We start from the raw sequence: 13556 nt of genomic DNA, 5'->3' as shown, positions 1-13556 counted from the left end.
CTAGCTAGTTAGCTAGAGATATATAGGCAGGAATGTAGAAGGAAAGGATTCCCATCATCTCCTTAGAGTGAAATATGTACACTGGCTGATAATAATAATCAAATACTAGGTCTTTGGCTTGGATGCATATACAATTCACATGTTAACTCACTGAAATGCTGCTGAACCTTCCTGGGTTAGCTATCAGGAGGTTTGTGCCGTGGGATATTTAGGTCTAACTGATTCAGTATGAAGGGAATTCCTTTGAGAACCCATAGGATGAATGGAATAAGATTGGGGTCCAACAGTTTAAAACCTATTATTTTATTGACTTTAACCCATAGTGGTTTAAAAAAGCACCCTCGATTTTAGTTTCTTTACTGAGGTTACTTCTCAACTTTCAAAGTTAAATTATAAAACTGGCAATGTTGAAGTCTAATTTGGATCATATGGTAAGACTGCTCTTGCTTGAAATCAATCCAATTTAAGGATAAACAGTACTTCATCCTCCTTCTGCTCCTTCTCCTCCTCCTCACCCTGTTCCCAATAAATGCATTTGGAGAATGGATTTGCTGAACCACTACAAATATTTCTGTGGAAATTTATTAGGAAGATGGATTCCCTCTCTTCCTAAAAACATAGAAAATTACTTTTTGCAACCATTTTGAGCTTGAATTAGAAAATCCCAGGGAGTCTCAGAACATCCCAGAGATGCATTCTCACTAGAGATTAATTTGGAATGGGGTGTGGGGACAAGGGAGCAGATCCCTTGCTCTGATTTGTTGTTTGCAGTCCTGACACTTTCTCTTTTGCTTGGGACTCTCACCTGGTACTTAGCAATCAGTTTACTCTTCCAGAGGGAATGGGCTATGTCGTGAATTGACAAACGCAGGTTGTGGGTGCTGCCTTTAAAATGGAGAGTCTTGGGTTCTTCCAGGAGCTGCCCTCCCATTTGTCTCTCCAGCTGTAGAACTTCCTAAAAAGAAGCAAATATGGCAAAAAAAAAAGTCAGCATCGAGCTGCATCATTTATGTCAACCCTTATCAAATGAGTAGATTCCCTAATGCTACAAATGCATGATCAAATAGAACCCAGCTACAATCATGAGCAGTCAACTAGTTTCTGGAGGGAAGAAGCAGTGAGATTGGATTTTATTTCTATCTCCTCAGGAGTCCTTGACTTCTATCACTGCTGCAGAAGAAGCATGCAAGAACAGTGGATTCCATCAAGGTCACCTGAAGTCATGGATTGTAGCTGGATACAGCAAAGTCTCAAGCATTTGAAACCTATCTAACCAGAGCCCTCCCTGAGCCAATAGATCCTTCACACTCCACATCCCTTCCAGCTACCCTCTTCTTGATTTAAAAAAAAAAAAGGCAAAAAAAATAACAACCCATACAATAGATTTAACGAAAGCTCAATAATAGCTATAGTTATTTAATTTAAGTAAGTTTAAATTAAGTAAGTTAAGTAAATATAAGAGTATATCCTAAGGAAAGTACATAACCAATGCAACTCCTAATTAAATATGTGTTTGTGTATACATGCAGTCTCCCTATATATATGTGTGTTTCTGTATGTGTGCATGCATGCATATGTGTGTGTGTGTGTGTGTGTGTGTGTGTGTGCATGTGTAGGGAGACTGAGGTTTTTCACTGGCCAAAGGGGAACACAGAGGAAAAGCAGATTTGCTGTTATATTTGGGCTGATAAAAACTCCATCTCCATATGTCTGGAGAAAATTCAGTAAGTTGTACAGAAAGTTGAAGTTCATGATGATGATCCTGAAGTATTTAAGTATTATCAACCATCAAAGACTGATTCAGCTGTGCTTTGACTGTAGTAAGTCTGAGACCAAAATGGTGAACTTCTGGGAACAGGCTGGAAGGGGGCCCACTAAGCTATTTAAGAAGGGGCAAAACAGCCTAGGGCAGAAATAGCAGGTCAAAGTTCTTGTGCTGATCAGTAGTGGGATTGAGCCCATGAGTGGCTTCTGTACATCCAGTGTGGACAAGATATCCAGAAGAAGGAAGGAAGGAAAGAAGAAAGAAAAGAAGGAAGGAAAGAAAGAATTAAAGAAGGAGGGAGGGAGGGAGAAAGAAAGATGAAAGAAGGAAGGAAAGAAGGAAAGAATGGAGGGAGGAAGGGAGAGAGGAAGGAAGGAAGGAATGAAAGAATGAGAGAGGGAAGGAGGAAGGAAGAAAAGAAAGAAAAAAATGAAGGAAGGAAGGAAAAAAGGAGGGAGTGTGGGAGGAAGGAACAAAGGAGAAAGGGAGGATAGAAGGAATGAAAGAAGGAAAAAAAGAAGAAAAGGAGAGAGGAAGGAAGGAAAAAAGGAAGGAAGGAAGGAAAGAAGGGAGGAAGGGAGGAAGGAAGGAAAAGGAAGGAGGAAGCAAGGGAGGAAGGAAAGGGAGAAAGAAAGAAAGGAAGAGAGAAAAGGAGGGAGGTCACACAGGTAGTGATTATCACAGGAATGGCTTATGATGGCCAATTTAATGCTCTTTTCACTACATTACTATACCATGGTGTGATGTGTCTCCTTCAGCTTTTCTTTGCTGTTACCAGTAGCATTGCACTTAGGAAGAAAGATACAGCGAACTGGGGGATGAAAGTGTTTGCAAGCTGCTGATGCTCACACTAAGCAGATAATGTGCTTGCAGTCTCAAGGGAGGATTTCTGCAAGGTGCAACTAGCTCAACATGATATACCAATTGTGGAGTCTAAACAAGGCTAGAATGTGAGCAATGCTTCAATTCAGAAGTCTATCAGCCTTAATATTTGTTTAATGAACTCCAATCCATAAGGGCTTAGTCCAATAAAGACTCAGCTAGCAAATTAATTGATTAGGCATACCAGGGCTTCATTTCAAGCTGCCTTATAAATGATGAAAAGCAAGAAACAATCATTTGGTCAAACCAGTATTCTGACTAAAATCTATTACTAAGAAAATAAAAATCCAATACTGGGTAGGAAATCGGGGAATGAAAAAGGAGAGCTCTTTTCATTCATGCTTAATGGTAAATGAGAGATGGAAATTCCCTATTTCACAGAGAATGTAAATTCCCTATTGCACAGAGGTGCAGGAAGTATTTGTCTTTAATTATTGGCCATCACTCAGTGAAGCTGTTACTTGTGGTACTCCATGAAGCTCCCACCCTGGTCCCTGCTCTGCACACAAAGGCATGAAAAAAGCTCAGTATTGAAACATATCGAATAGCTTATGACGCCTTTGCTTAACATGATCTTCGGGCCCTCTGCAAGCCAGATGAGTAAGAACACCCCACAGTCACAAATACTGACACAATTCTCACTCACCCAGAGAACCCTAAGCCACACATTTCATCTTGACAGAGGAGGAAGGAAAAGAAAACCCAGAAATAACTGAAGTTGCTTTTGCTTCAGCAGTGATGTATAATAAGCATATGTTGATCATGTTCATTGTCTAGTTAGCATAAAAGAGAAAGCTGATGTTCCCAATGAACCTGGAACCTGAGAAATTCTAAAGCTAAAATGATGTTTGTTTATAAGCCATTAGAAGAAAAGAAACATAATTAGAAATCTTTTAGATTATGGCTGTGCCAATCAATCAGTTCTAGCTTCTTTCCAGTATGGCCTAATTACCCCATCAAGATGTCTAAAGAGCAGTCGATAGTAATTATCTGATTACTGTAGATCTTCATTATGTCCAAATTATCTCTCTAAGATGTCTAAAGGAAGATGTGTTGTATTCTATGAGGTAACTGGATCCAATAATATATCAAATCTGCATATTCTACAAACAGTAAAGAACACTAAGGGCTATGCAGTTTGTTAAGAGATGTTTGAATCATTCTAAATTTTCTTGATGTGGAAGGCCGCCCAAAAACCTAAACAGCCATAGCCTGGAATTTCAGAATCACGGCCTTGAAAGCTAAAAGGAACCTTAGCCATCATCTGATCTAAACCATACATGAAAGTGATCCCTATATTTGACAAATGGTCATTCACCCTCTGTTTGATGACCAGGAAGGAGGGGGAACCCATCACCTCATCAGCTCCCATGGATTTAATGATCATTCTATGCTTATGATTCTCAAATCTACCTATCCTGCCCTAATCTCTCTGCTGACACCTCCAATCTCACCCCTCCAAGTACTTTCAGACATCTCAGATTGTATGTCCAGTAGACATCTTAAACTCAGGATGTCCAAAATGGAGCTCTAATGCCCCACTCCTAGCTTCCCTATATTACTCTAGAGGGCAACACATCTTCCCAGTCCCTCAGGCTTGCACCCTAGGAATCACACTGGTTTCCTTATTAACTCTCGCATTTTATATCCAAGCTGTTGCCCAGGGCTGATTTCACCATTGCAACATCTCTCGAATATGTTACCTTCTTTCTTCTGACACTACCTACACTTTAGTACAGGACCTCATCACCTCATGCCTGCATTGTTGCAATAGTCTGATGGCGGATATGCCTACTTCAAGTTTTTCCCTCCATTCAGTCACTAAGGTGATTTTCCTAAAGCACAGCTCTGACCATGCCACTCCCCTACTCAATAAACTGCAGTGGTATTCTATTGCCTCCAAGGTCAAATATAAAATGCTCTGTTTGGCATTTAAAGCCCTTCACAACCCAGCCCACCCCCCTTTCCAGTCCTCTTACATCTGATTCCCCAGCATGCACTGTTTGATCCAGTGACTTTGGCAACCTGACTGTTCCGTGAACAAGAAACTCCATCTCTCAGCTCTGCACATTTTTCTTTGGCTGTCTCTCATGTCTGGAATGCTCTTCCTCTTCTGATCTGCCTACTGACCTCTGTGGCTTCCTTTAAGTCCCAGCTAAAATCCCTTCTCCCCAAGCCCTCTTAATTCTAGTGCTTTCCCTCCATTAATTATTTCCTATTTATTCTGTATAGTTTGCTTTGTATATATTTGTTTGCATATTGTCTCTCCTATTAGATTATAAAAGCCTTGAGGGCAGGGACTGTCTTTGGTCTCTTTTTGCATTCCTAGATCTTGGCACAATGACTGGCACACAGTAGGCGCTCAAAAATGTTTATTGATAGATAAATTTCAAAGACCATTGAGAGGTTAAATAACTTGCCTAGAGTCACCCAACTTGTATGTATCAGAGATAGAACTGGATCATAGGTCTTCCTGGTTCTGAGGCTGGCTTTCATGCAATTACATTGCCAAACTCTTTTGAATGAATTTTAAATCAAATGACTCACCAAGTGTTTGTTAAGTACCTATTATATATGAAGCATCAGGCCAGGAACTAGGGATACAAATGCAAGTAGGGCAATCTTGGTTCTCAGGGAGAATAGATACTACCTGGAGGGAGGGGACGGGGTTATAATGTGTTGGCAGATAAGCAGAGAAAAGATATGTACAAAGTAAATATAGCGATTTTGGAGAGGGAGCAAACAACTGGAAGAATGAGCTAAGGCCTGTTGAAGGAGGTGAGTGTGGAAGGAGCTAAGAGTTTCAAGGGATGAAGAGGGGGAGCCTCCCAGGCATGGAGAACTTTGACAAAAGTATATATGCAGGATATAGAATCTTATGTATAAGAATAGCCAGTTGGTTAGTTTGAATGGGATGTAGTTTGCATAACAGAGAACAATATGGAATCAGCCTAGAAAGATACATCAGAGCAAGATTATGACCGTTTTTGAGTATTAAACAAATAGTTTGTATCATTGTACAGGAAATGGGTAGACATTGAAGCTTCCTGAGCAGAGAAGTGAGGTGCTTTAGGAAAGTCCTTTTGGCCGTTATATGGAAGGGTTAGAGGGGGAGAAACTGATGACCCGGAAATCCAGTGAGAGTCTACTCTAGGAGTCTAGGTGAGCAATGATGAGGGACTGAACAGAATGATGGTAGTGTGGATGGAGAGAAGGAATGGAGGTATAAGATGTTATGAAGATAGAACTGAGAAGACTTGGAAAGTGATTGGAATGGGGGGTGCTGGAGGAGGGGGTGAAGAGTCAAGGGTGATCCTGAGATTGCAAGGTCAGGTGACTGAAGGTGCTCTCAGCAGGAACAGGGGAAATTGTTGGAGTGGGGTGAGTTTAGGAAGAAAGGTAATGCTTTCTGATGTGGACATGTTGACATGTTGAATCTGAGTTATCTATGGTACACTCAGGTGGAGACATCCAGCAAACAGTTGGGATTGTGGGACTGGAGATCAGAAGACTAGTTTTCCCTCTTGAATGAAATAGTTAATTAGTTTTGGCAGGAATAAAATAAGCACAGCTAAACAGTAGAGAGCATTGTGTTGTATCAGAAAACCTGGGTTTGGATCTCTGTTACCTACTACTACCCTGTGTGACCTTCATAAGTTGCTTAACTATTTGGGGCCTCAGTCTACTCATTGATAAAATGAAAGGGTTGAACTATCAGGCTTTGAAGGTCCCTTCTCAATCTAAATCTATAATCCCATGAAAGAAGAGAAGGGGGAAAATAGTAATTCCTTTGAAATCATTTTTGTCTTTTTTATTTTATGTCAAAATCATTTATATGGCAAATACATAAAGACATGGAAAACAATGTCGACATGGAAAGTGGAATTTAACCAAATCATGCTTTCAGAAAGAAACATAGCTTTCTTTTTAATGAGGTTATCTTTACTACCTATAAAATTACTCTCCCCTTAGCTTTCTGTTAGAGATTTCAAATAGCTTGTCTGATTCCAAGATTGAACCTTCCTCTCTTGCAGGTTGGGGTTTATTTCTAGTTTCGACAGTGCTGTCCCCACCTCTCCAACTCTGCCCACAGACAGATTTTTCTCTCAAGAGCCTGTTTTCTCAGATAATACAATCAGGTCTCTAACCTATCTTTCCTGTGACAGCCAAGATGTGGAAGAACAGAAGAAACTAAGAGTGAATGGTGCAAAAGAGGAGACTATTTGCAGCCAGGACCTCTATGTTGGACAGAGATCAGAACAAGCTTGTGAGATCTGTTTCATTCACAGCAGGTGATGGATGCCTCCTGAGTGAGCCACCAAAGCTAATGCTGAATGAGTGTATATTGACTTGGGGAGCAATGGCAGACTGATCAACCTTACGGACAGAAAGAAGAAATTCAGTTCCTGGAAAAAGCAGGTTTTGCAGTAACCAGCTCATCTGAGAGATAGTGGAAGTCACAACCTTTATTATTTAGAGGATTAACAGGGCTGTACATTTGAAGGAATATGTTATAATTTATAAGCATAACTGCCTCTTAAATATTTGAGGATAAATAAGGCCTGGTAGAAAGGGAGGAAAGGAAGAGGAGAGCAAAATAATATTTATTGAGTGCCTACCATGAGCCAGGCACTCACTGTACAAGGTCCTGGGTATGCAAAGACAAAAAACAAATGATGTTCTTGGGGATCTCACCTTCTACTTGGAGTGGCAGGGATTCAACACATGCACAAAATAAGTTTGTTGAGACCCTCCTCAATGGAGGATCATAGTTCCAGAGCTGGATGGCCCCTCAGAAGTCATTGAGTCTAACACCTTCATTTTACAGTAAGGAAGCTGACACCGACAAAGGTGAAGTGATTTGCCATAGAGGTCACATGTTTCATAGGTGGAATGAAATCCCAGATCATCTGACCGTAGAGGGTACTAGCAACTGATGGCATCAGGGAAGGCTTTGTAGAAAAGGCAACCCTATGGTTGAGCCTTCAAGGACTGTAAGGGGCAGAGATGAGAAGGAAGGTCATCCTAACCATCGGGGACAGCCTGTGCAGGAGGTCGAGAGTCAAACTGCTAAAACAGAAGTGTGTGATGTATGAGATGTGGCTAGAAAATGTGGGATAAGCTAGATTGTGGTTGGCTTTGGGTACCTTGCTGAGGAGTTTCTGTTTGATCTTAGATGTGACAGAGAGCCATTGGAGCATCTTGAGCAAGAGAATGATGTGTGCTTTGGGAATATTGTTTTGGCAGCTTTGTGGAGAGTAGATTTGGAGAAGAAAGAGACTAGAAGTAGAAAAATGAATTAGGAGGCCATTGTCTAAATAATAGTATGAACTAGCCACATGCGTGGTAAGGAGAGAAATATGGAATGTTGTGGAGGTAGAATAGATAGTACTTGGCAATTGATTGGATACGAAAGGGGTGTGGTTTGAAGAAGAAGAAAAATTGTGAAGTGAATAGAGAATTGGGCCTAGAATCAGAAACATCTGAGTTTAAACCCAGCTCCAGATACTTTACTAGCTGTATGATGCTGGGCAAGTCACTTAACCTTTGCCTGCCTCTGTTTTCTCGTCTGTAAAATAATAGCAATACTTTCCAGGGTTGTTGTGAAGATCAAATATGAAGTGATATTTGTAAAGCACTTCGTAAACCTCAAAGTACTATATAAATACTACAATAATAATAATTGTTATTAATTGTCATCATCAGGAGCTGCATAACAACTCAAACGCTAGTACTTTTCTAAGCTTGGGATTTATATTTACTAATTTCTAGCTAATAGCATGGGCAAATTTTCCTCAGTCACTTGAAAAGGTGTAACTGAGCACCTGGAGCAAATAGAGCACTGCGCCATATACTTTGGATACATATTTGCAAATAAATATAGCACTTGTCATGGTGATGTTGAAGGGTTTATGGCTTTGGGGTTCAGGGCTTGTGAGGACTAAAGGATCCCAGGATCAAATTCTATCCTCCATGAACTAATCTCCTGTTCCCCTGTCCTGAATACCTCCTTTCATTCTCTCTGCTTGACATCAGTATTTCCACCTAGATGCTGCTGCCTTCCTTCTCCGAGGCAATAAACTCCTAAGCTCTTCGAGTGTAATGATTCCATTTGCAGATTATCTTCTGCCTAAAAAACCAACTCACATGTCTTTTTGTTGTTTGTTAGCAAAGAAGACAAACTGAAAGGAGGTTCTGGTCAGTGCTACGGATTTCACTCTCCCTGCTCTTCCTACCCTCTCCTAAATTGGCCAACCTCAAGTTGTTCCCATACCCAGAGAGCTTCGGGCAGTCTCAGGTGAGGAACAGCCCAGGCATCAGCATTGGTGACAGGACAATCACCAGGAGCATCAGAAAGGTAAAAGAAAACCACGGCTAAACAAATGGAATACCGCCCAACTTTCTACATCTTTTTGGTTGTGAACGCCTCTACCCTTTTTCTAGACACGGAATAAACTTGGTTTAGCATTCATTGTGGTTAAGAGACTATATCATTTACTTGAATCTGGACACCAACGAGTGGAGATGGGTTCCTTACCTTCCAGGGCTTACACTGAGTACCTCAACTAGGTTTGCATACGTGGAAAGGCTTATTAATAGTAAGTTGGTCAATAGCTATTGAACTTTTTGGTCATAACAAACCATGAAACAAAGACAAATAAAAAAGAACCCCCAGTGTTCTGAGACTCATTGGACTTGGATAAAATGGGGCAGAGGGTGCTAAGAGTGACCCATTCACCTAGAAACCCAAGGTCAACATGGACTAACAAAAGAAGTCCAAAAAAAAGGGATTATATTTGTATAGGAATTTAAGGTTTACAAAGCACTTTCCCATTACGAACTTGTGAAATATGTAGCACAAATATTATAATCCCTGTTTTATAGATGAGGAAACTGAGGAATAGAAAGCTGGAGTGCTTTGGGTCACAGACCTAGTAAGTATCTAAGTGTGTTTTTTAACCCAGATCTCTCAAGGCCAAATCTGGTGCTCTTTCCATTAAGTCATGCTGCAAAGACACAGCGTGAGTCCTTTGCACAACCTCAGAAGACCTCCTATTTGTGCAGGGCAGTATTTTTATTTGATTTTATTACAACCCTTTTCAGAGGTCACCGACTACGTCCTATTTCTGTGCATTCTTGAATCCTGTATGGCACGCTATGTTCTTTGGGGTTATAGTATGGAATGAGAAACTCAAGCCTTTGGTACTGTGGCTGTCACAGCTATGACTATATACGCTTCTCACAAGCAAAGGCCAAAGAAAAAAGCATCTGTTTGCTCCTTTTCTCTGCCAGTTCTTTAGATCCTGCTGCTCCTGCCACCGCTATCCTCTGTTCTCCATGTGCTGTCTGTCTCTCTGGCCTCCAGGCCTTCAAGCTGCATGGCCTGGCATTTGGTCTCTACCCACTGCTCTCAGTCCACCTGCCTGTTTCCTGACTTCTGGCTCAGGCCTTTGCCAGGAAAACCTCTTTCATTATGCATGCTAGGGTGCTTCTCTCTCCTCCTGTGTCAGTCTGTCCCACTTCATTCCTAATAAGTCCAAGGCTCCACTCTTGTGACCATTTGCAAATATTTTCCACTCAAGTCACTTCGTTTCCAGAGCTCTGCCTGCCATTCCCACAGCTGCTGCTGCTGCTGCCGCCGCCACACAATATTGCTCTGAACCACCTCTTTTCCTATTCACATGGACAGGAAAGTCCGTGTCACTTTCTAAAGGAAATGCCAAAAGATGATGCTTAGAGGAATGGCCATAACACATGTCTGTTCGCTCACTGTGGCTCAGCTCACTCCTGAAGAAAAGGAAAGTTCTGTACTTCTCCATGTTAGGAATTTCAGTTTTTCTCTTTTATTTTCCTTCTATTCATTGAGGTTAGTGGTATTCCTTTTAACCCTTTGGGGTCTTCATTTTAAAATTTTTATTTTGTCTATTAAGTAAATCAATATGCAAATCGAAAAGCATTTATTAAGTGCTTACTCTGTACCAGGTGCTGTGATAGATGTTAGGAATGCAAAGAAATGTAAATGATAGTTTCTGCCCTCAAGGAACTCACAGTCTAAGGGGTAAAGACAACATGCAAACAACTATGTACAAATAAGATGCAGATTGGATCAATTGGAGATAGTCAATAGAGGGATTGGGGGATCAGGAAAGGCCAAATTTTAGCCTGGACTTAACTAGTTCCTACCCTCTTTAACCCCTCTCCCCACTTTTTGTTCCCATTCACCCATTCAGATCAATTCAATTCAATTCAATAAACCTAAGTGTTATACAGTGGAAATAATACTGAATTTGCACTATGGAGACATGGGTTTGAATCCTGACTTCACGGCCAAAGAGTCACTTAATTTTGCTCTATTTCATTTTCTTCACTTGTGAAATGGAGGCTACAATATGTATACTACATTCCTCACAGGGATATTAGGAGAATCAATCAACAGGTATCTATTACGTGCCTAATTTAAAAGCACTATACAAATGCAATTAGTGCAATTAGTCATTAATGATCATTAATTAAATTAATATAAATGCTACTATTATTTACTCATCTTGTTCAAAAGAATTCTTATAGAAATGATCTGGGACAAGTGACTATCTTGCTATTATTCTTTAATGGTTTACATTTAGCAGGTTTTCACAGGTGGATTGGAAAAAAACCCCCTGCAGTTATAGTTGAAAAAAAACTTGGGATATAAGCTTATCCACTGTAGGCTCAGACACTTTTGATGCTCTAGCAGCAGACAGGGTGATAGGAGACATATACCTTATTCTGATCTCACATTTGATTGTGATCTTTTTGATTTTGATTCTCTGACTTTAATTTCTTTGGTTCGATCTTTATAATTTTAAAGTTTTTCATTCCCCATTATTTGATATTATGAGTTTTTGGTTTAGTGACATCTACCAAAAATGCTGTTTTTCACTTTTTATTAATCAATGTGATATGTGGGTAGTAGTAAACAATGTTAACATTTGTTATTTGAGATCTGTATAATATTTTGGTGTTTGTACTTGTAGTCTGGAGATAGGCTGTCAATCTATGAAAGATCATGAGTTTATGATGTAATTCTAATCTCTTGAGTCATGCAAGATTTGTGCAGTGTGCAGGGACATGCTTTAATGTTTCCTAGATTTTCCTAGCATAATTTGCATTAATCACTAAGTTTGGGCTAGTTAATAATAGCCCATCTGTAATTTCTGGTGATGATGACCTGATCCTGTATTGCTATCACAAATCTCTGTTTTCACACAGAGATGTATATGACAGTCATTTATTCAACTTCTCTTTATCAATATCAGTGGCTGAGTTCATGTGGATGTCACCTGTGAAGGGCCTTTTGATTCTGTTCTTGTATCTTGGATGTTTTATAGCTTCATCAGGAGATAAACCAGTTTCAGTTATGATTTGATTAAATTCACCTGTTGTAAACTCTGGCTATTGTTAAGTGTAGTGACTTCTGATTATTTCAAAAGGACCTCTGTGGCTTTTTGACCAACTGATGATATACTCTAAAAATGTCTATTAAGGGGGCAGCTAGGTGGCACAGTGGATAGAATACTAGCCCTGGAGTCAGGACGACCTGAGTTCAAATCCAGCCTCGGACTCATAACACTCACTAGCTGTGTGACTGTGGGCAAGTCACTTAACTCCAACTGCCTCACTAAAAAAAAAAAAAAATGACTATTAATGTTTACCCTTGTTTTTGTTGAGAGAAGTTTAATCTTTCTCTAGCTCCCTATATCGAGCCCTAGATAACTATTACTGCTACTACTAATGCTGTTGTTCATTTCCCACCATCTGTACTCTGGTCTAGAACTCCACCATCATCATGCTGCTAGGAAATCTTTTCACTAGTAAATTCATCAACCTGTGAGACTGTAACAGCTTTGTACTCAAACCTCTTCATGAACCTCATTACTTTCTGTCCCTCTGATTGGAAGGCTGGAGGGCACAGCAAATGACTCCTTCCAAAGTTTTTCTTTAAAGACCCCCTCCCCCTCCCCAACCAGACAGCTCTTCTATCCCACCAGTTTCACTCCTTGGGCTTGGACTTCATTTACTATGTTCTGGCCAGGTACTTTTTTCCCCAGCTTCTCTCCTCCCCCCTGCTCTTTTCAGTATTCTTTTGTGTTGTCTTCATCCATTAGATTATAAACTCCTTGAGTACAGGGACTGTGTTTCCTTTTCTTATTTATAGCCCCAGTGATTTGTACCTAGAAGGCACTTAATCAATGTTTATTGACTGACTGTTGTTATTGTTATTAAGTGGGGAACATTCTGCCAGGGCCTGGGAGAGATAAAAAGATAAATTGTACACAGTCCCATACCTCTAAGAAATCTCAATGAATCGATTCCTAAATGTAAGGCAGGATAGGGGATCAGCCTGGAAGGAGGAAATGGAACTGGTACGATTTGACATACCCCTAGAACATCTGTCCTACCAGTCTGCATGCTACTTGAAAGTCTCAGCTTTGAGATACTTTCCTTGGAATTTTATGAGTATAGATTTAGAGCTGACAGACTTCAGTGGTACCTGTTTCAACTTCCTAATTTTTTTTTAGCAGTTGAAGAAGTTAAGGTCTAGAGAAGTTAAGGATCTGAATCCAAAGTCAGGGCTCTCTTCACCACATCACATTGCTGCACATGTAGTCACTATCTACAAGGCATCTAAAATACTTTGGGCAACATGCAAATATCTTACCCAGGGAGAAGAAACCTCTTCGTTCTTATTAACCAGGAAGGATGAGGAAGAGATGAGACAGAGGACAGATCGGTTTAGAGGTATTTCGGGGGAGAGGCATGGAAATGAGGGGGAGAGAGATAGAGAGAGAGACAGAGAGAGACAGAGAGACAGAGAGACAGAGGGGAGAGAGAGAGAGAGAGAGAGAGAGAGAGAGAGAGAGAGAGAGAG

The 13556-nt window shown here is 40.4% G+C and overlaps 1 protein-coding gene across 1 annotated transcript in view; it reads right to left on the bottom strand.

Annotated features, from left to right (window-relative positions):
- Positions 1–13556, bottom strand: part of UNC5C (unc-5 netrin receptor C) — a 391452-nt gene that overhangs the window by 15589 nt on the left and 362307 nt on the right. The window contains exon 13 of the mRNA XM_027837574.1: positions 806–955. Coding sequence (XP_027693375.1) covers positions 806–955 — 150 coding nt within the window. The remainder of the gene's footprint in view (positions 1–805; positions 956–13556) is intronic.

This window comes from Vombatus ursinus, unplaced genomic scaffold, assembly GCF_900497805.2.
Source record: "Vombatus ursinus unplaced genomic scaffold, bare-nosed wombat genome assembly UNPS02014821.1, whole genome shotgun sequence".
NCBI lineage: Eukaryota > Metazoa > Chordata > Mammalia > Diprotodontia > Vombatidae > Vombatus > Vombatus ursinus.
The sequence above is the reverse complement of the archived record's forward strand: the minus strand, read 5'-3'. Positions and strand labels throughout refer to the sequence as shown.